The 23,384-nt window shown below is 38.7% G+C and overlaps 2 protein-coding genes across 3 annotated transcripts; one reads left to right on the forward strand and one right to left on the reverse strand.

Annotated features, from left to right (window-relative positions):
- Positions 1-1,082: 1,082 nt before the first annotated feature.
- LOC121942950 lies at positions 1,083-3,582 on the reverse strand. Of its 2 annotated transcripts, none has more exons than XM_042486266.1 (3): positions 3,479-3,582; positions 1,470-1,512; positions 1,083-1,226 (listed from the first exon to the last, which is right to left on the reverse strand). In XM_042486266.1, the coding sequence occupies exons 1-3, from the start codon at positions 3,548-3,550 to the stop codon at positions 1,090-1,092; spliced, it is 252 nt and encodes an 83-aa protein (XP_042342200.1). In that variant the 5' UTR covers positions 3,551-3,582; the 3' UTR covers positions 1,083-1,089. The 2 variants fall into 2 exon arrangements, with proteins under 2 accessions (XP_042342200.1, XP_042342199.1); XM_042486265.1 differs by having other exon boundaries at positions 1,083-1,289.
- A 3,337-nt stretch (positions 3,583-6,919) lies between these two features.
- On the forward strand, positions 6,920-15,451 carry si:dkey-202l22.6 (interferon-induced very large GTPase 1). The gene is made up of 4 exons (XM_042486114.1): positions 6,920-6,974; positions 8,188-8,323; positions 9,459-14,445; positions 14,565-15,451. The coding sequence occupies exons 2-4, from the start codon at positions 8,284-8,286 to the stop codon at positions 14,704-14,706; spliced, it is 5,169 nt and encodes a 1,722-aa protein (XP_042342048.1). The 5' UTR covers positions 6,920-6,974; positions 8,188-8,283; the 3' UTR covers positions 14,707-15,451.
- The last annotated feature ends 7,933 nt before the right edge of the window (positions 15,452-23,384 follow it).

Below are 23,384 nucleotides of genomic sequence, written 5' to 3' on the forward strand. Positions count from 1 at the left end.
GACTCAGGCGAAACTACTGTATTGTATGATGTCACTTCACTTTTCACCTGCATTCCACGAAAGAAGCAGTAAAGATGGTGAGGAAACATTTGCTACAGGACAGCACTCTGGACCAACAGAACCAACTACCCCCTAGACCACATTTGTGCCTTCATCAACCTCTGCCTGACTACCACTGCTTCCAATACAATGATGGTTTCTACAGACAAAAGCATGGCTGTGCCATGGGCTCACTGGAATCTCCAAAAAGTGGCCAACACTTACACAGGGACTTCTCTTAGCCACTGATTCAGATATGTGGATGACACTTGGGTCAATAATAAAATCCAAAACAAAAACATCCAAAACAAATCAAACAAAAGAATGCACATGCAGGCCATAACATCAAGGTCATGTGCAAAAAGTCATAATATAGTATGTTATCAAAAATATAAAAATGTCATAGTACACAATGCCATCAAAAATAAAAAAAGGCATAGTATACTATGTCATCAAAAACATGTAATTCAGCCATAATATAATTCAGAACCTGATCAAAACACTAGAGGGCATCATGCTGCAGTTAAACACAGCAGAGGTACTTACAGAGGAGTTTATTGAAATAGGTTAGTGACACTTTAACACATTTGGTTTTGAAAGATCCACAATGTTGATGTCATTTGATTATTATTTTTTGCAAATTTATATACTCAAAACACTGGTTATACATATTTACAGCATAGTAACAACCACTCACACACTCCCAGTCATTCTGTCATCACAGCACATGAAAAACTAACATTCATTCAAATGTACAGTGTATTATAATATATATAATATTCACATAGAATTTAAAATTTTAAAATTTTATTACAGGAAGCTGTTTGAGATGTAAACTATTACTTTACTATTGTTTGTTCTGTGTCACTAATCCAAGAACTCTACTTAGTATACAGTTTGAATGTATGTACATTTGCATATGAATGCAAATATGAATTTGTGTATGTCACAATGAGTTCATCGGTCCTTTGATGATTCCACACATGTCCCACTTGCTTCCTGTTATCTCTCAGGCTTGCAGAACTGGTTCCACCATCCCTCCTTGTCCATCTACTTGCCGTTCTTGTGTTTTTTCTGTTGGAACTTCCTGAAATGGGTCTGGATTGTGGCGGCGGCCTTCTCAACTTCAACAGGGCTGAGTGGAGGAACAGCTGGCACGGTGCACGTCCCATTGCTGGCATTGGAGTCTGAGCACGACAGGACACAGGGGATAGCCAGAGAGGCTGAGGCAATAGCCTTCGAGACATAGTCTGTAGCAATGATGTTCAAACACATGGTTTTTTTTATTAGCCTTGATTCAAGCGGGCTATTTTTCTGGTTAAAGTTTAAGTGAGTCCAATCTGACACTTGATTTGAATCAAGAAACTTTAAAATGTATTAATATGGCAGAAAAATAGCCTGCATTTAAATGAATTAACAGTCTTACTTACTCTTCCTGTACACGCCTATGCTGTTCCTTCTGAGGCCATCAAACTGTGAATGAAACAGAACAGCTGTGTGTTAGAGGACACACTCACTGACGCACAGAGGGGGGGGGGAAGCACAAGATGCATGAGATAGTGGTCAGGTATGACAACTATCAATGTTAAAATCTTATCTAGAACTTGGATGAAACATTGTGCACATACCACTGAAGGTACAAAATCAGACACATGCAAACAAGATAGTCAAACAGGTGCTTTGGCTGAATTCTTTAACTCAGCTGTACAAAATGTACAGTGCTTTGGGGAGTAATGCACAATGCACACGTGTGACAGCACCTGTGTGTGTGTGCATGTGTGTGTGCATGTGTATGTCTTCCTTCAGGGACGCATTTCAGAATGAAGATTAGTTCATTGGGGATGGCTCGTACAATTGTGGACAAAAGCTACGTCTACAAATAAGAAAAAAAAGAAGTAAATTTTGGGGTAAGTGATTAAAGTTAGACTTAAGTAAGTCTCAAGGAAATTAATGTCAGTCTATATAATTCAGTTCAATTTTATCTATAAAGCCCGATATCACAAATCACAATTTGCCTCAGAAGGCTTTAGAGCATGACATCCCTCTGTCCTTGGGCCCTCACAACAAATAAGTACAAACTTAGGTCTCCAAAAGAGACCTAAGTAAACATGTGTGTTTGTGTGAGTGTGTGTGTGTGTGTGTGTGTGTGTGTGTGTGTGTGTGTGTGTGTGTCTGTATGTGAGTGTGTCCTTTCTCTCAGCTGTTAGAGTAATGACCTCAAACACAAATCCCCTTGATTGGGATTATAGCTCAAGCAGAGCAGCAGCAGGCAAGCCAGAGGCCGAGGACTGGACAAGCTCAGTCCGCTTACCCGTCAGCTTGGCTGTATGCCAGTGTTCAGTCCCACACACCGGCTCCATGAGTTCATCAATAAGGTCCACTCTCCCCTTTTATCAGAGATGTTAAGCTGAATTTAACTGTGGCCAGTCTAAGAAAAAGTCTTTTTTCAACTCTGACTCTTTCTTTTTTTTTTACCGTTTGCTTTAAGGACTTTTCAGTGGTCTAATGTGTTTTCTCGCCTCTTCGTCTCAGCACCTGTGCTCTTGGTTGACCGCCAAGCTCCTCTTCTGGCTGCAGTCCAGCTCTTGCCACTGTCTGTCTTTTTATGTTCCTTTTTATGTTCCACCTATGTTCCACCTTTGTCTTTACAACATGACTTTCAAACCAGTAACTTCAAACTAACAAACAGGCACAAAAAAGAGGTGAACTGCAGTTTGTTTGTTTTGTTTTGTTTTTTTATGTGTGGGACATCAGTCGTGAGCACTGTGGACTGAAATGTGCTTCTTGGTTTAGGAATCCATACTAAAAGCATAAGGAACAGCCAAACAACTGTCAAGTTTTGGACAGTGTTTATCCATGTACAAGTACCTTTTGATTCAATAATACTGATTCATTGCAGGCCAAAAGGTGATTGTTTAACTGATTCTTATGCGCCCAACTTTATTTTATTTTTGGCTGTTGCTGATTGAGTGTGGAGACATCAAAAGTCATCTCTGTCTTGTAAATCATATTCCTATCCTTTGCAGTCCTCCTCTAAGACACTAACCAAACACAGATCATGTGACCAAGATTACAAGCTCACATGCTGTGTCAACTTGACTGCCAAACCTTCTGCATGCTACAGCTCACCATTAGATAGCAGAAGATAAGAAGACCTAATTTGTGATTAAAAATACCAGCTAAACTGGCAGGGTGAATTAAAACTGCAGAAGCTACTTGCCTCCTTTGTTAAAAAGCTACTATTTTATCCTGTGATAAATGTAACCCATAGATTGCTACTCAACATCCAGAAGAAAAGATGTGGTTGTAGTGGATGACTCTGTCATGGTCAGAATTAATGTAGCCTATGTTGTATTAGCTCACCAATCACACTGGTACGTCAGCACAAAGACGTGTGTGACAGCAACTATACTGAGATACAGATCTCATTACGACTAACCTCATCTGCTTTGCTGCTCCTTCGACTGTGTGACACGGAGTGAACCTGCCAAGGCAACGGCTGGGACACCATGTAAGGCAAAGGGTCCTGTTCCCGTGCAAACCGTGCCCCTATCTGAAAGTGAAAAAGAGTTTGGCTAAGAGGTGCATGAGTCAAAGTGTGAAACACAAGCAGCCTTATCACTCAACTTACTTAAATGTGAAATATATAAAATAAACAGTATAGTTTAGTCTGCTGTAGTTTGGTGGTGGTACTAGACTTTTACACTGCTTACCTGCTATTTAGAAACATATGTATTCGTTTTTACATAATTGGCAGAGAGATTAAAAGGGAACTTCATCTATTTTTAAAAATAATACATTTTATTCCTATGGCCAAAGACAGTCCCAACATAGTCACCATAAACAACTCTCTCCCAAAAAAGCTAAGTGCTAAAACTCAAATTTGTGATGTCATGGGATATCAAGTCTGGGCCTGCTCCACAGATTTTGAATGATCAGTATGAAAGAGAAAACAGACATTCGGTGGGTCCATGAAATCAAGCTCCAATTCATTGTTTTTGGAGCAGCTTCAGACTTTTTATCATATGACATTGCAGGTTTGAGACTTATTTTTTCTGGTTTCTGGCTTTTAGAGGATAGATAATGGAAATAACATACTGGAATTCTGAATTTAGACGATGTTCCCCTTTAAAAGTTTGGTTTAAATTTACAGTAAGATTTGAATGGTGTCAGTGTAAGACTAGTTTTAATTTAACACCAAATGCCTGTTTTAATAACACCCTTATTACATTTTAACGCATGCAGTGCAAACCTGATTTTTATATGACATTGATGGCCTGCCGGGTGAGAAACCCCCAATGTTATGGTTACAACCAAAACAAGCAATACTTAGTAGTGTATTTTTTCTAATATTAAAATATTTGTCATATTTGTCACTATAAATAAGGATAATATTTTAACATCATTAGAAATATTTTAATATTTAATACATTTTGTATAAAATATATCCAATAATATCAAAAAGTATTTAAACACACTTAAATTTCACAAAATAATAACCAACTGAATTTCAATTTCATTTCCATCTGTGATTACAATTGTCTTACCGATTCTACGACTCGGACCATCATATACATGGCTGTCAGCATGGTGATCAACATCTTGACCACTATTCCTTTACAGTCTCTATAAATCCTTAAAGTTGTCCTCGGTTTTCGATATCTTTCCTCAGTCCTGCTGAAGATCCAGAAAGTCCACACGAGAGCAAATCTGAGCAATCAGGAATGCAGCTCAGGGAAAGGGCAATTAAACACACAGTGTTGACTATATCCACTCAGGCAAGTTCTCAAGTACACACAGACGCGCTCATGCATACATAAACACATGCACACACACTTCATTCTCACAGCATCTGACACACGAGGGTAAGACCGCTAAAGAGCTTTGCAGGACAGAAATAGAGAGGCAGTAATCTTTTCCTTTGCACAACACTTATCCCTCAGGTGTGCTTTCACTTCTCCAGCAGAGGAGGAAGATCTAATCTTAATCTTTATTTTTGTTTATATCAATTCAATGGGATTAAAGCAAAAATAATATACCTCACTGATCATTTCCTTTGCATATAACTTATTTTCCAAGCAGTACAAAAATCTTGCATGCTTAGTAAACAAGCCTCTGTGTTACAACAGTGTAGATCAGGAGGATGTTCCCAAACAAGTTGACATGTTAACATATGGGTACCATTTTCTAATCAGGCAGCCTTTATAAGGCGTTTATAAGCTGTAACTATAAGCATCAAATGAATTAAATAATTGACAAGGACTATTTAATTTCCTGCATTTTGGTGAATTTTTATGTAACACTTTTTGGCTTTTCTGCATTAGGTTATTGCGCAGAAATCTTTTGCCAAAATAAAAGTCCTCTGCTACTTTTGATGTGTGATCAGGAGGACAAATGCACATTTTCTAAATATTAAGGGATACATGACCCCAGCTTCCCCACCAACATCTATGCCTATGGTCCAGTCAATTGAAGATTTTTTTTTACAACCTGGCAACCCAAAAGTTGCGTTAATGGGTTTTAAGTTTTAGTTCTACAACACTTTTTTTTTTTTTTATAAATCAGAAAATGCTACGTACATAAACAATTATGTAAGTGGTCTGTTAATTAAATAAATGATGCCTGCCTTCTATCAATGGCATTCAAGATCAAGCTGGCTGTTGGGCTTTAAGATGTGAAAGATACTGTATAGATCCGAGTAAATGTAATAAACTCAGAATGATTATTGAAAACTCAAATTGCTATTCTAATCTCTCATCTTGTAATTATGAACATGTGGTTTATATGCACTTTCTACATATATTTGGAAGGCCTGCTTCCCAGCGCAAAATTCAAAAGAAGGATTTCATTACATTTAAACTCAGCTTAGATTTGCCATCTGAAAATGTAGCATATTTGCAGCAAGAAATGTATGAGTTAAATCCAGAGGTGTGAACTCAAGTTGCAATGATGAAATTTTAATATATTATTACTGCTGCATTGCATTTTGTGAACAGTACATCATGAATTGTTTATGACTCAAAACCAAAACATTTAAGACTTGGGGCTTGTACCTGTAAGTCTTGATTTTAGGACAAAGTCTTAGGACTTACTTGTGAGTCGCAGAACAATGACTCAGTCCCACCTCTCATTAAATCAAGTCTTTCTATTTACTCACAAATTGAAAAAATCATTTTCCGCATTTTGTGGCCGGGGTTAGTATGTTTTCTGTAAACATATTAGTTTATTTTGCTATTATGTTTCAAATTGCTGCTTTTCATTGTAATCGATGTAGTCCCATAATTTGAGGTACAGTATTGTGTATTTGGCTGTAAGTACTCTCATTTAGTTGAAATCAAACAAAATAAGAATAAATCAGTTTTGCCACAGGGGGCTCTAAGAAAAAAAATCAAAGTTGCGGCTAGAGGAAGCAGGTTACAGCAAAGAGAATAAGATTTCTATCAATAAAAGGGTGCGTCAGTATGCCAGCTACTTATTTGCAGTAATCAGATAGACCTGTATCTGAGAGATCACACATGATCAAGGGTTGTTGTGCGTCATTGTCTGGAGCCTCGCCTCTGACCCCTGCAGACCAGTGATAATACTTTGTGCAGGTGTCTGTGAATATATTTCAACATGGCTCTGCATTGTGAAAGACAGACACAGTCTGTTGTTATCTCAGCATCAGGTCTGTCGTGTATAAGAGTTTTACCTAACGACAAGTGTCACTTGTTTTCTCTTGCGTACGTGTGCCTTGATGAGTGTTGAGAGTCTATGTGCGTGCAACTGATGTTCATTTTGTTCTTATGGGATTAGATAGAAGTGCAGGAATGTGTCTTATCACTGAACAGACAGGTATAAAAGCTCTCCTGACAGACACTGCCTCTCTATTTCTGTCCTGTCAGGACAATGTGAAGAGCACTTCTTTTACCAAGCAACTGTATGAGAGGAAATTGGTAAGAGCATTCTGATTTTTTGGAACACAGGCAATATCACAAAGATTGTTAAAAGTTTGCATTAATAGTATTAAGATATTTCTTATTTGAGAAATGAAACATGAATCGCCACACTTGCCGCATGCGGAGGAATATACAGTAAAATATTGATAAGCTGTTTAAGAACAGGCTTATACTTTTTAGTACATCACATCTATCAGACAGCCGGATTAAAATTTTACAAGAAATCTATGTTTAAATAAGAAAACAAAAGACATTAAAATTTAATTGGTGGTTCTCAATCTTTCGATATGTGACCTCTTGTGAAAATTGAAAAAAAGTCAGTGAGTTGTTAGCAGTTGCAGTCCAAGGAGGTAAAATTGTTCAATATTGGTATCCAAAAGGTAAATATTAGAGGAACATTTATTTAAAAATGATTAGAGTTGTGTAGCAGAACTTTGTTTTTTCTTCTTTCATCTCCCATTTATCATCTCATAACTCATCAAATATATCTTGTGACTCTTTGGGAGTAACTTACGCTTTGTTGCATCACTATACAACAGTGAATATTGTAACAATATAACAATCACATGGAACATTTCACTGCATATGTGTATATTTTACTAATAATCGAACTAGATGGTATTCAAAATAGTATGTGATGGTTTTGTGGTAAACTATGCTGACTTTAATCGACCTTACTGCCAACAAGAGTGTAATAGTAAATCTTCAGCAATGAGGTATGGCCACTGCTCACCACTGGAAAGCAGCAAAACTCTAAACTAAGCTGAATCTAAAAGCACTGGGAGCAGCATTGAAGTGTTAGGACTCAGTGGTAGTTACCTCAATGTTGTGCTATCAGTAATGTGCTTTATCTGTATGACAGTCTCCTGATCAGAGGAGAGTCCACTGTATCAGCATTTCATGTTAAGCCTGTCATGATTCAGGTTTTATTGTAGAGACAAGAAAAACAAAATGAGGTGGAGTCATGCTTCAGTGAAGCATTTCAGAAAGATAAAAGTCTGGAGAAATCAGCCTCGTCTGTAGTTTCCACAATGAGCTGTCCCTTCCCCTGAGACAGGCTACAACATACTCTGATCAGATAACAGGGGTTTTCACAATCACTTGTGGTAATAGTATTAGGCCAAGGAAAAATGCAGGTACTTTTGACTGTTTTGTTTGTTTCTTTCTTTCTTCTTATGTCATTAATGTTTGTTATGAATTGTAATTACAGGTTTCCAGTCAACACTCCACATTGTCAGTGATGTGGCTGACCAGAGAAGAAAAGCTCATTTAAAACAGAGAGGAGAGTCACTCAGCTGGATTTATCATGTCAGTAAAGCTCAAGAGGCTGAGCAGCAAAAAGAAAAGTATGTTTCCTTTTTGCTCTTCAGGGGTTGTGGTATTATGGAAAAGTGTTATATTTTGAAAGGTAATTTTGGTTGAATTGACTAAGATTTATTGATAAGAACGCCCCCTAACAATTTTAAAGAAGGCCTGCTAACAAAAAAATGGCAAAAAAAATAGTCTTCTCCATCTTTGGCTTGTGGAATGGTAGTGTACAATTGTTTCTGACAAAAGAATAAGGTGATGCATTCGTTTTTGCCCTATTTTGATTGTCAGGTGTTCAGATAAATCAGTAGCACCTTGTATAGACATTGCTGCAGTAACCAAAGCCAACACAGACTGTTACCAATAAAAAATGTGTCTGTGTTTCCCCTAAACCCCAGCCAAGCCAAATATGTTTATATTCAACTGAATTTATTAATTATTTTGCTGACCAGCAACCTGCTGTGCCTGCTCTGGCTTTGGAAACAAAACGAGATAAAAACCTACAGGGCAGGAGGGATGTGCTTAGAAAAAAACACATCATTGCTGAATGCTTTAATGTGTTTATCCATTAATGATGATTGGGTTGGTGGCAGCACGTGTAAATTTGGATGTTAATGGCACCACAGGATGGTGTGATTAAGGGGAACACTGCTGCTTTGTTTACAGGTGAGATTCAACTAAGATGAAATGAGCAATTAGCTTTAGGGATAATATGCCTTTTCTCTTGTTTTTATAAAATGTTAATAACATCTGCTCATGCTCTGTGTTATATATGAGGTGTAGAGAAAATGATATAAAAGAATTGTTAGTCTGATTATGAATTTTTGGTTATTTTCAACTAGTTTTTGAAAAGCAAAGTTGATAAGATCTAAGTATAAGTTTATTCAAAGACATGTACCTCACAATAATATTTGATATTTTTTCAGCATTTTAAACAAAAGCAACATTGATTAGTATAAAGATAAAATGTTTGTTTGCACTTAAACTTTGCTTGAGGATTTTCTAAAGTACTCCTATAATATTTTACCACTTTAAATCAAATTAAATAAATACTTTGGCTATTCTCCCTGATCACATTAAGTTTCATTTTTCCTGGATAAAGCTATCTTATCACATACACTTTAAAATTGTGGCTTATCCACAGTCTAAATGATTGATTCTTTTTCAAACCAGAATCTCCCAAGGACAATGCCCAGACAGAGGTTTTAAATAAGCTGGGTCTGGAGGCCTTCTGGACTACACCTCTGGACCCAGCATCTATGTTGGACATCAGCACTTGGACTCTGGAGAACCAAGCCCCTCTAGAGCCTAAGGATCTACCAAATGCTTTCCTCCAGCGCCTTTGGTTGCTTAGCCCAGATGCCCGGAGTCCTTGCTGCAAACCTTTGCATGATGTTCTAAACAATGTCGACAAATCACCCGAGGAGATGAGTAGTGGTCTGGGAGAGGAAAGCCAGAGTGCCATAAATCCCCTTGATCTAGTTACTGCTGTCTATATATCTGCCAACACTTTCCTTCAGCAGGAGATGACTATGCGCATGTTGCAGTGCCAGTTTGCTGTGCCACTGATCCTTCCAAACATTGATCCAGAGGAACCTAGTAGCTTCCTTCTTTGGCCTTTGAGAGGTGCTGTGAGCCAGTGGAAGTCTCACTTTCCAGATAATGTGGAGGTCCATGAGGGGGACTTGGCAAGTACATACATGCCATTTGTTTCATGTGTGAAGCTTGGTCACATTTGTGTCTCTAAGTCACAGGTGCTGAACAATGTTATAAGTGGACTCAGATCATCCTATGACACATTTCTCCACAGGGGAATGGATGGAGGACAGCAGCCCCGTAGGCTCTCCAATGGCCTGGTAGAGATTGGATGGTACCTACCCACTGGAGACACTGCCAGGGACATTTTTCCTGTTCCTGTGGTCATTTCTAACCTCCGTGGTGATGCCAGCGCACATGAGAAAAACCTCAGACTTCTATGTCAAACCTCTTCAGCTGTGGTTGTTTTCTGTGGGAATCTTAGGGAAAAAGAAAAACAACGTCTTGCTTCCTGCAAAGCTATGGCAAGCAAGCTCATATTGATTGACCTATCAGACAATGAGAAGAATGAAAACAGAACTGTGGGGTTTGTTGGTCAGAACCTTGAAGAACACATGGGCCTTCCTGGACAAACAGTGGTGCAAGGGCAAGATTTGAGTGAGGAGGAACTGGCTAACCGGCTGTGTGAAACTCTAAAAGATCTGTTACCAGATGAGCTGCAACCTGTTACACTTGAGGCAGCAGCAAAAGTAGCAGAAGAGCTTGGCCTTATTGTAGATGAGGGGGCAGTCTGTAAAAAGGTCATGCTCACAGTGGAGGAAGTATTGAGAGGTTTAGATGAGGGATCTGCTCAGTTTAAGGAGAAACAGCTTCCTTTGCAGGGGCCTTTATGGAGCAAACTTGCTGAAATAGAAAAGAAGGAGAGTAAACAGAGAAAAGAAGGAAAAGAACTTGATCCCCAACTAAAAATTGAAAAGAAAGACATCTTGGCAGAGTTGAGCAGCTACAAAATGACCCCAGCAATGAAGATTTTCACTGATGCGCTATTCTCAACAGATAAAGTAGAGAGGACTTATTTCCTCAGTTGGATGAGGCTGACGCTTCGCCTGAAGCAAATTGAAAAACAAAGCAGTCCACAACATCTATTTCCAGACATGCATACAGAAATGAATGATGGCATGACAGAACATTGTAATGAGCTGCAAAATGAAGTCAATAATAACGTAGAAGATGATGATAGTTTCTGCACAGATTCAACATTTGAAGAGGAAAAAACCAATGAGCTGCAAGTGCCTGAACAACACTTTGAGATAGGCCAAGAACTAGAGCATATTCTGCAGGAGTCTACAGAAAAGACCACAGAACCACAGTCACAACAAAAAGAGCATGATGATCCAGTCATTAAGCAGAAGTTATATGTGACATCTAATGGAGAAGAGATTCAAGGGGGAGAAATTATTGAAAACAACAACCAAAATTCAGATCCAGTGTTTAAGGATCTAAACCATCATTTGGAGTCTGGAGAAAATGAAACCTTAAGCTACCAAAGGAAGAAGCTCAGTGAACCAGAGCTGACACCAGACAAATCTTATTTGACCTCTTCTGCCGAACAACAAATGTGTCAAGGTGTTTCCTTCGAAAATCCACCAGCCTCATGTTCACTGCCTTTTGAACCTGATCCATGCTGGCTGGGACTTGAGCACTTTTTGCGTGAGATGGGCTTAATTTTTGAGCTAACACACATCAGTCCCAGGAGTGGGAGCCACAATGTCTTGCGTCTTCCTAGCTTAGCTACAGACCTTCTTCTCTATGGAGTTCCACTTGAACTAATGGATGGAGATGCCTCAAACATCCCTATGTGCTGGCTGGGCTGTGTCTTTGCAGAGCTCAAACGCTGCCTACCTCAAGAACAGTGCAGGACCCGAGTGCTGACAAACCTTGGAGAATCTCATGGTAGGAATGCTGAGGTTCTTTCTGCATTATTTGGGGTTAAATTTCCTAAAGGAAGGAAAAGATCCACCAGAGGGGTGTACATGGTTGCCCTGCGTCTCCCTGATAACCTCAGAAAGGACATGGAGTGTGATTTTCTGTTGTTGATTGATGTAGAGGGTCTCAGCTCAATGTCTCTAGACAACAAAAGAAATATGCTGATCCACGATAATGAGATGGCCACTGTAGCAACAGGATTAAGTGATGTTTTAATGCAGAACATTTCCTCATATGCAGACGCTGAGTTTGAAAGCAACCTCACTGTCTTAGTCAGTGCTCTCCTACGCATCAAAGAATTTGGCTCAGTGCCCATTTGCCAGCTCCTGACCCAGGATGAAGAAATAAACAGCATATTACAAGCTGCCCAGTTAAGGCGTGTATCTGATATGCTTCAGACTAAAACTGAGGACAGAGGAACCAGCAATGCTGAAAACCATTATGAAAAGAACACAACCTGCATCACATGTGTGAAAGGGCCTTGGAACAAGATGTCCCTCTCTGAACCAGTTGATATCCAGTATAGCAGCGCTGTGTTGAAGCTCAAGCAAAACCTGTTTGGGGCATTGAAGAAGTGTTCAGCTAAGTCTGAAGTCACATGTCTGTCTGAATTTATGAGCCATTTGTATGCTGTTTGGGATGCAGTGAAAGCAGAATCATTCTCCATTGGTCTGCAAAATACTGACATAGCTTTAGCATTCTCCTTATTGTGCACAGAGCTTTCCCAGTGGGAGCAAAGTTTCATGGAACACATGGAAAGCTGGTTTAGGGAGGCAACAAAGAATATCATTGCAACAAAGACAAAAGCTTTGGATGCTGCCGTCCAAAATGTCCTTCTGAGCAAACTGAAGGATGAAGCCAGAGAGGAAGTCAAAACAGAGGTGGACAAACTCAAGTCAAAAGTAGAGTCCTACTTGATGAACAACAATATTCTCAAAATCAACATATTCAGGGAAATCTTAATGAGCAATATGGATGACCTCCAGGGAAGAGTAACTAAAGACATAATACAAAGGCTGGGGACAGTCAACGAAAGCCATTGTTCTTCAACACAGTTGGAAAAGTTTGAGACCTTACTGAGAGAAGAACAGGAATCACAGCTACAGGCACTGGTGGAGAACAGCAAGTTAACCAAAGTTCTCCTTAAAGATACAGAACTCGAAGAGGTGTATGAGGGTGTGTGGAATAAGACAATGTCCAACTTTGACTTCAGGCCTTCAGAAACCGATGATATTACTGCAAGAGTGACAAATATTCTGAAAGAGAATCTAATCAGCCGTGGTCTCCAGAAACACATGAAAAAACTTGAAGTCATCACTCAAAAATGTACATCTAGCTTCCAAGTTTATGATGAGCACTTTGGATACCGCAGCCGATTGAAGCACATGTTTGAAGACAATAACCGACTGCAGAGGTTAGAAGCTCATCAGGTAGCATGCAATATCGTGGAAGAATTTAATCAGTTTGTAGAAAATAAATGTAGCTTACCAGCAGATTTCTCTGATAGCTACATCACAAAAGTGTTAGAAAATGTTGAAAAGGCTCTAAAAGAAAAACCAATGGAAATCAGAACAGCTTTTGAAGTGGATCTGAAAGTTTATCTCTGCTGCACTGCATGCCAAGAATTCCAAAAACTACATGACCGCTTTGCTAAGGACAGTGAGCTTTTAAAATGTATTACAGCGGCCAAGAGTATGTACCAGGCAGAGTTTATCTACCAGTTCAGGAAGAGAGACCAGTGCCAAAGGATGGCTCAAGCATTTACCTCAATGGTCATCAAACCTACAGTGTTGGACTTCATCTACAGACCACTGGGGACACATATTGTAAAAGAAATCCAAGGTAAAGCCCAGCAGTATCAGTCTCCACGTGCCTTCCACCAAAGCTTGCTGGAGGAGCTGATAAAGGAGGACTGCTTTGAAAGCTTCCTTGAATATTTGCTTACCTATGACAACTTCAGAGTGAGGAAGATCCAGGAGACAGTGATGGCTCACCTCTTTGAATCAACCAACTTGGATAAATGGAGGCAACAGCGACTTGGAGAAATTGTCGGAAAGATTGCGGCAGCAGTGAGCCTAACGGCAGAAGGTACCAATGGAGTACTGAGTGATTCAAAGCCACTGTTGGAGAGAGTGTGCCTCAATTTAGAGAGAGATGGAGATGTGGAGGTTCCCAGGGCCTTTCTGGATGGACCTCTCTTCAGTATCACCACGGAATGGGATCGTTTTGTCACATGTCTAATGGAGTTACTGGCTGCATTGCGGTTGGACCTAGCCCAGGAGTTCTCCCAAAGTGTGGAGATCACCAAATTTCTTCAGTGCCTTCCAACTCAACCCCAAGACTCCATCTTGAAGAGAGTGAGAGGGTGTGACCATCAATGTCCTCTCTGCAGAGCACCCTGTGAGCTGGAAGAGATGGGGCACGAGGTTCACAAGGCTCTGCTCCACAGGCCGAAAGGCATGTTGCCCCATGACTCAGGTTCTTTGTCCTGTGCGGATTTCCCTGAAAGCATCACAGAAAGCCAGAGCAATGACACAAACACCATGTCTGTGGCATGCAGAGGCCTGCATTCCCTCTACCCAAACTGGAGCAGCATCCCCGAGGATCCAAACAGGCAGATGCCCAGTGCTTACTGGAGGTACTGTTTGATGTATTAAGGCTCAAATATCACATCTGTTTGTTATGAATCAGTACACATGTATTTATTTTTAGCTTAGAAATTTTCCTGAAATTAGCTTAATATTCTTTCATTAACAGGTATGTGCTGTCGAGGTTCAATGAGAGGTTTGCAGAGGAATATGAGCAGGAGCCCGGCGACATCCCTGAGGAATGGAAGAAGATCACTAAGGAGGAGGCATTATGCAGTCTGAAGGACGCCTTCCTCACTGGACACGGCTGATATAGGGACCGCCCAGTGCTGCTGCCATCTCTGTTATCATACATGTGACACTGTGTTGATAATGTTCATATTTTATCTGGGTTATAAGTGTTTATATCTAACAAGGATGTTGATGATAGTAGTAATAGTGGACAGAAAGGAAATCAAATCCATTCATTCCAAACAATGATAATGATAATGTGTTTTTTGTTATTTGCCTTTTTTTTTTTACATATTTTTTTATGTGATAGTTCTCTGTAAAGTGTGCCTTTAAATATGTTGTGAATTGTGACTCCTTTTTATCTAACCTTCCACCACTGCTTCATGATCTGAAAATATGAAAAAATTAAAATATAAGAAATTGTATTTTAAGATATCACAATGCATCCAAAGCCAACCAATGACAAAAAAAACTGTGATGTGTGATGTAACGGTTTGTCTTTTAAGCCTTTCATCTAAAAAGGAATATGAATGTATTACAATGTGGAGCAGGACAACAATGTCAAATACCTCAGAATCAATACATCAAAAACTGTGTCTCATGTAATTCTCACTATTTAACCAGCAATGTTTTACTGTATGCCAATTACTCTTGTTTGGAAATTACTAAATACAGTTTAACTGTTAGTTGAAGTTTTATTGGCAGACATGGGTTGTGTTTGAGTTTATGACACTGCATTTTAACAACAAAGATGTGACAATATTTAATTGAAACATAAATGATTAAAAGAATTGTCAAAGTATTAAAATACAAAAGAACAGAAAACTACTAAAGTATTTTCCCTTTGTTTCATTTGGACTCACGCCTATAACAATTTTCTCCACATTTAAAACCACAGCAGTCATTCTGTGGATTTTATTTTGAAATATTTATATTTAAATTTGTTTTTTCTTGCTAACAATAATGAGATCATCATGGTGTCACAGGATAAAGTGTGGACTCCTACAACAATGTACGTTCATGTCCATCCTACACATTCAGTTTCTGCCACAACATCATCTTCACACTTCCTTTAAGTATTATATATGTGATGGCAGCATGAACATTTTTACAAACATTATATGTCTATGCATTACTTTGTCCAATAAAACAAGCTAGTCACATAAAGGTTACATTTTAAAACTCCCCTTCTATGAGCAAAGACATCCCCTAATGTGCTTAATCAACACATGCACTGATGTTTGCATGTGCCTGCTTGGCCAATCAAGACAAATTTCACCTAGATGCACACTTTATGACTCGAAGGAGAAGACTGAGTAGAGGTAAAAGTCATATGGTGACATCCACAAGAGGGCAATGTGGGATGCAGGAATCCCTGACAGCTCAACGTCAAGGTGTAAGATCAGGGTTCCCTGGTTGTTTATATCTGTACACCAAACCTGACCTGCTGTCTACCATGCCAATCCATCAATTAATCTGTCTAGTCCATCTGTTCAGTGACTGAGTGTTAAACATTTTTAAACAGTCGATCCATCACATGTATAAGAGCAAATTAAATATATTGTTCCTGATAAATCTGCCCTTTTGGAGGATATCTATACACAATAAAAGACACTGACAGTGACAATGACTTTAAGTAACTGAACAGATCTCTTCAGACAGGTCATAGCCTGAGAGCAAAGGTCACCTCTGGCCTTTAGCTTGGATCTGTACAAACACGTGATCCCAAGGATCTCAGGCTGTGTGTAAAGGCTTAAAAGCTCAATAGTGCAGTAGGTGTAAAGCTCTGAGCAAGGTGACAAAGTGAAGTTTAAAATGTGCTGGATGTGGTCTTTTTTCCTTATTTTAGTAGTGTAAAAGCCTGACAGCAGAGCTCTGCAGTAATTTTACATGCCCTAGTATGGGTCACTGTATTTTATGCAAAAGTTCAGAGGTTTCCTACATGTCATTTTGTCTTTATGGCATATTTGTTCCATACAGTTTGGGCTATACATTATCAGTGCAGTAATTGCAATTTTTTTAAAGTTCTGTCTAGTTTCTGTCCCCACTTCCTTTAAGTAAAAATAGCATAATCCTTTATGAACTGCATGAATCCATCCACAACTCTTATTTTTATCCCCTCACTTCCTGAATAGTAGCATCACTGCATTAACATTGCATCACATTTTACTATGTTATTTATTGAAAAACACAAGGACTGATATAAGGACAATATAGGTACAGTCTTATATTCATATATATCTGAAACATAAAATAAAAATATCCCAAGAATTACCACAGACTCTCCATTAAATAAATTAATTCAGCAAATGATTTCCCTACAGAACCAACTCTAAGTGCGTAAACAACTATATAGATAAACTAGAGGCATGAAGGAAGACAAAGGTTACCAACGCGTGGTTGCTGTTATGCACCTGGAAAGACATAATCCTCCCTTTTTTGTTAGGCAGGTTATTTAGAGAGGAAATTTGAACTTCCATCTTAGTATTATAGGTTTATTTTTCCTCCTCTAGTTGTGTCTGTTTCAATGAAAATTTACAGCATCATCAGCCAATCTTCTTTGCAGCCAAACAGGAAAAACAAATCTTTATACACAACAGCATGCCATGAACAGCAGATTTACAGACCAACATATAGACAAGCATTACATAATTCCTGGCAGATTGATTACAGACATATTTGGTAACTTAACTGAAAATAATTTTTGTCACATCTGTTGAAACAGACTGATGGTCCGTAAAGAAATCAGATTCTTCCTCCCAACCGTACTTCTGATGGCATTTTGCCATGCAGACTGTACAGTTCAACTGCAGTTCACAAGCACCACAGACTGCTCAGATCCACCCAGCGTGGCATGTTGGCTGTGCCACATTCGTGGAAAAGACAGGCTGGGAACAAGGCTTTTCCTAAGGCTGCTCCTTGACTCTGGAAAAGCCTGCCAGAGGCTTTTAGACAGATTGAGTGTGTTGATGCTTTTCAGACGCACCCTTAAGACCCATCTAAATTCTCTGGCTATTCACTGAATTTGACCTGTTTTTGTTTTTTTGGGGTTTTTTTGTTTTTTTTTAATCTGATTCCCTAGTTCTAGATTTTGTTTTAACATGTCTTATTTTATTTATGTTTAACTCATCTATGTACCTTTATGTTTCTATGTTTGCATGTAAATATATATATGTCTCTTTGTTAGGCACTTTGCTGCAAAACATGTCTTGCTTTTTTAAAACTACTATATAAATAAAATAAACTTGAAACTTGAAACAAGCAAACATGACTGGCAGCTGCATTAGAGACTCTTCAGCTCTGATTGGCTGTTTTTAAACATGAGCAGTAATGCCATTGGAAGCGTTACAAGGCAATAGAGTAGGCAGAGGTAAATGGTTTTTTTTAAAAGCTATCCGTCTCATCTGGATATAATGAAAGTTTCAGCAATTATGACAGAAAGTTATTTCAATGTAAGTTGCCAATGGCAGTTTTATGCCCATTGCTGTAGGTTTTCTAGACATAAGAAGCCAAATACATAAAAATACATGAATATAAAAAAGATGGAATTGCAGTTTTCTGAGAAATGTGTCATATCCATTATGTAAGTATTAAGAAAAACTGTGCCACAATTTATGACAATGCCATCATCTAGACACATTTTAATACGTGCTTTAAACTGATTTCAGCTACGCACAGTTCAGGCAGCGGAGTGAAAAGCAGTTTTAGAAGTCAATAAACAGGCTTATGGCTGTTAATGGACTATTGTAAGTACTAAAAAAAAATGCAACCTACAAACCTCATTTTTATGCACTACACGTTTGCCATAGCTAAATGCTAAAAGGAAGTCCAACCTCCTTACAGTCGTGTTAGTACAGTCCTGAAGACAGGGTGTTTGGCTGTCTGCAACAATGCAAAGCAATTTAGAGGAAAACCACAGCGCACAAGTAGTAGCAGCAGAGCTTGGCAGGGCAAAGCTGTTTGCTTGTGTTTTTATTTTCATCTGAGTGATGGCTGTTACAAGAGCTAACCATGACACCTCTTTATCTCGCTGGTAAATACTGATATTTATGCATCACTGGCAGCTCATTTGACTCATTTCATCATTTTATTGCCTCAGACACACAATGTACACACATACACAAACACAGAGATAATGGATGTGGCACCGTTGACCACGAAGCTTAATTCCGTCTAATATGTAATTTGTTTGCAGCATGACGGTTTGCAGTGAAGTGCACTGAGTATGAATCATCTCGAGTGATGACAAAGGCAAAGAGAATATTTCTATGAACGCACCATTTGTATTTATCATTTTTAGATGTTTAACTATACATATCATAGGTGCTTTTTAAACCATACGGGCTAGGACTATAGTGCCTCCTCTAGAGCTCTGCCTGTGAATGATATTGGATCAATGCTGCCGAGTATGTCAGTACTTCAGTTAAATTTAATTTAAGTGTATTAGTCTGTCACTCTGACACATCAAATGGGTTTTTAAGCACCATCAATATCAGACCCAGTTTCTTTAAAGGTACTCTTAGCTCTGATACATTTTTAAATACCTAACCATTAATAGCCAGCCAACAACTGTCACCACACACTGCGTGTGATACACAGCTTTAACCTTTTTTAGTCTAGTGAGTGGGAGTGAACAGACAGATTACACAACAGCGTCTACCGGCCTGAGAAAAAACAGATATATGTACCTGCCAGTTGATTTTTATTCCAAACTGAAACAAATGGATACCAACAGCTAATCGAAAGGTAAAAATAATGATAATAATAAAGAAAAAACAGATTTTTTTTCTGGAAGTCTATCAGCAGCAAAGTAAAGTATACACAGTTTGTATTATGAAAGGGCAAACATGTAGGTTTATTATTCAGATAGATATCAGTTCATGGGGAATACTGGTGAGTTAGTAAATGGAGTGCACTAGTATAGCACTGTTCCAGTCTTCCAACCACTAAAGTGCATTTACACTATGTGTCACATTCACCCATTGACACACACATTTGTACAAGATGCCACCTGTTACTCCGTAACCAGTCACATGCATTCACACACCGATGAAACTGACATAAGGAGAAATTTGGGGTTCAGCATTTTGCGCTCGGATATTTGGATATGTTGACTGAAGGAGCCAGGCAACAAATCACCAACCGTCCAATAAGTGGACAGCCCATTCTACTTCTACAGCACTGCCACCCTACAGTTTCTTCAAATAGATTTTAAAGAAATAAACTGCATCTCCAATTGTGTTACAGCCTATGAGTCAAAAACAGACCAACTGTGGCAGCAAACGCATACATTTTAAAGGTCAGGATGCCGCCAACACATCAGCCATATCAGATTATTTAAAAATGAAAAATGACTGGAAACTTGGTGCCAGCTATGCCACTGATCACAAGGCAGTAACAGTTCCTTTAAACATGATGGATAAGACATTACTTTTGCTGCCATACAAGACAAGAACAAACAGCAGCAAATAGCGCTTGAGCTAACAGACACATTTCAAACCACAGTACTTCTCAAGCACAGTTTATGCCTTGCTCATCATGGTTGACAGGTCACCACTCATTCTGTCCCCAGCTGGATCCAGCAGTGACTTGCTGAGCGGCAATGAAATGAGCAGCAGGCAGCAGCATCAAGTCAAGTGGGGTTCGTACTTATGGTCGATAAGCCATCAGCGAAAATATAGAGAGGAGCAAACACTCCCATTTGGCATTGCGGTATGGGGAGACTACCTGTGAAAATTGGTGTTTATTGTGGACACAAATGAGGAAACATGTGCATCATGAAAGTTGGCAGCGTTCAATGTTAATGGTTTGATTTTTTTTTTTTTTTTTTTTACTTAATGAGTCAGTTAAGTGGATCAGCAATGTACTTGACCAAGGTCAGTTTTTACTTGCATGTCAGGCCTGAGTCCTTAGCTAGCTTTGATCCCCTCTGTCCTCCCTGCCTTTCCTGTCTCTATCAAAATTAGCAGAAAATGAAATTTGGCTGACTCCTCAGCTTCAGAGAAAAAAACAATGTGTGAAACTATTTTTTTACTTGCTCAAATCGGCAAGTCAGTTGGACATGGTTTTTCGGCCTGTTCTCATTCCCAGGGCATCAAAAATTTACCCTCATTGTTCTTCGACGACCTGGGACTGGAAACAGGTTGGACATTTTAGTTAACAAAGCCAATCAGGCTATCCTAATTGTTGAGCCCTGGTTGTAATGAAGCATGCAAGAAATTCTTAGATAACTTTGAGAGAAAATAAGACAACAATTCTGTGACAATGATGGAAGTAATATTCATCTACAGAGGTTGCTGGGGTTTAAACCATGCATGGTTACATAGCTTGAAAAAGCTATTTCACAGAAAGTTTTCTGACTATCTGTATCAGAAAAACAATTCATGTTGAATAGAAAGCTTTCTTTTACCGCTTTCTTTCATTGTGATAAAGCCTACATATTGTATGTACTGTTCCGTTGCAATATCTACTGTCACATTTGCCGCAGAAGGGGAAGCGACAAGCTATAAATGAATCAGCCTTTTCGCATCATTCTTGTGTTTTTTTGCTTGGGAGAAAAAAGAAACATTTGAAGAGAGAAAAACAATGTGAGTGTGAAAATGTCTTTCAGAGTGCAAGAATAGACAGGCAAGTTATGGATTGCCATATGACTGGGTTGCTTTGATGAGAACAGTGGCACCCAAACATGAGATCCAAAATAAATTAACACAAAATATTGCTCTCTTATAAAGCTAACTTGTAACTATATGTCAAACCACCTTTTATAATTCCTTGCTTCTCCTATTTCTCTCTCTCTCTCATTTCTTAAAAACACCCACACACTCTGTTGTGTCTTGTCCTTGTTGTCTTATTATTGTCAATCATCGCTCCTGTACGCTTATCCTGTCTTATTGTCACTGACGGTCTCTTGTTGCTTCATGCTTTTTACTAAAATCAATAGATTTATCCTTTGTTTCTGCTCCGCACTAAAAGCATCACTCTTCTGCTTTCACATCAACCACTAATCCTCTTAACATGGTCACCTCAGTTTTGTCTCTGCCTCCTTCCATCTCTGCTACGTTTGTCTCCTGGAGGGTGGTTTGTGTACATACAGACATGGACATCAGCGCTAATCTGCCATGACTGTGTGTCAAAATTTTGATTCAATGCCCTGAAAGGACAAATTCAGAAATAGACTATGACATTTATTGAGGCAGAATTGCTGTGCTGCTACACCCTCAAAACATCAGAGTTCAGTGGTAATCAAACTCAACAATTCGACATACTGTGAAATAATAATTGGTTTTATAACAGCAATGTACATGTAAAAAATAACTATGTGACAAGAGCAGAAATGGAAGTCACACTTATTCTTCTATTTATTGTTACTTCTACTTCAAAAAAATTGTTGCCATATATTTCTCCAAAACTTTAAAGAAAAAAAACACCTCGGATTATGTAGCACAAGAGATTTTTCCTCTAATCTTCTCAGATGGTTTGATTCACAGTGAACAATTGTTCAAAACCCAAAGAAGTACAATTATCTTTTGTTACACAGAGATTAAATAAAAGTCCAAAGAATTACTCAGATTTGTAGCAAAAATTAGTTCTTCTTTTCTGCTCCACAAATCCCCCAAATCCCCCTTAGAGTTGGTTTAGAAGTGAATAACTCTTGTGTGTGTGTGTGTGTGTGTGTGTGTGTGTGTGAAGATTTAATGCTTTTATTAATGCGCTGGTCCTATTAGTTAAATGTACAATTACTGACATAACTTTTTAGGTTGATATGGCAACTTTGTTTACAAACAGTTGCTTATTTACACATCCATTCACTCTTTATAAGTAATTAATGGTCACCATTATTGTTATTTGGCAACAGAAGAGGTCTAACATCTGATGATGATGAGAAAGTCGGCATAGGAAGGTGGGTCAAACACAAGCTTTCACACAGGAGGCCCAGAATCATGTCCCGTGTGAAACCAACAACATAGCGACACTAACATATTTTAAATTAAGTGTTGCATGTCATATGACATAAATTACTTATTTTAAGCCCACCATGGTTTTTTTTTTCTAAACCTAACCACAGAGTCTTTGTGCTTAAATCAAGCCGCAACCTCCAAAGCAGAAAAATTAAGCCAATATGAAAGTCCCAAATACTGCAGTTCTCTGAGTGGCCACTTGAGGCTGGCTGCAGGAACGAGTCAATCCCTATAGACCCCCATGTGAACCTGTAAAGCAGAAATGAACATGTTTACAGCCTGGTACAAAAACAAAGTTTTTACAACTAATTTCCACTTTCATGAGAACTGTACAGGGGGTGAATTTTTATAAAACTCACCCATTTATAGTTTATCAAGGCTTAAAGTTAATAATTAAGAGCTATCTAATGATAATCTCCTCCATTTCTCAGTCAGATCCACCCCTGGCTCCTCCACAGCGCCTGCCTCTTGCTAAAATATGGTTACTTCTGTCTCCAAACAAACAAAATTGTGGTGGCCATTATGCCAAACTTAAGGCTTCAAAAGGAGATTCCATAAGTCAATGGCTGATGTAACAGCAGCTACGTCCATTAGCTTTATATCAACGGCTGAAACCAAACAACAAATATGAAAGGGAAACCTGACGACACCAACATGCATTTATTGGTCTGAATTCTTAAAATGCTAGGACCCCTTTAACCCATATCTATGATGCTGGTGACCACTAATGATGCTAAATTATTTAAGTGATGTAATTCGTGATAAACTGATTGCAGCTACATACTTAGTAAAAGACTGAA

The sequence above is a fragment of the Plectropomus leopardus genome, chromosome 5 (assembly GCF_008729295.1).
Source record: "Plectropomus leopardus isolate mb chromosome 5, YSFRI_Pleo_2.0, whole genome shotgun sequence".
NCBI lineage: Eukaryota > Metazoa > Chordata > Actinopteri > Perciformes > Serranidae > Plectropomus > Plectropomus leopardus.

Excerpts from the sequence above, each read along its gene's own strand:
- LOC121942950 (XM_042486265.1), bottom strand. The coding sequence starts at position 3,550 with ATGGTGTCCCAGCCGTTGCCTTGGCAGGTTCACTCCGTGTCACACAGT. Across the intron at positions 1,513-3,478 it reads GGAGCAGCAAAGCAGATGAG|TTTGATGGCCTCAGAAGGAA; the intron begins GTTAGTCGTAAT and ends TTTCATTCACAG. Across the intron at positions 1,290-1,469 it reads CATAGGCGTGTACAGGAAGA|ACTATGTCTCGAAGGCTATT; the intron begins GTAAGTAAGACT and ends TCATTGCTACAG.
- si:dkey-202l22.6 (XM_042486114.1), top strand. The coding sequence starts at position 8,284 with ATGTCAGTAAAGCTCAAGAGGCTGAGCAGCAAAAAGAAAA. Across the intron at positions 8,324-9,458 it reads GCTGAGCAGCAAAAAGAAAA|AATCTCCCAAGGACAATGCC; the intron begins GTATGTTTCCTT and ends TTTTCAAACCAG. Across the intron at positions 14,446-14,564 it reads ATGCCCAGTGCTTACTGGAG|GTATGTGCTGTCGAGGTTCA; the intron begins GTACTGTTTGAT and ends TTTCATTAACAG.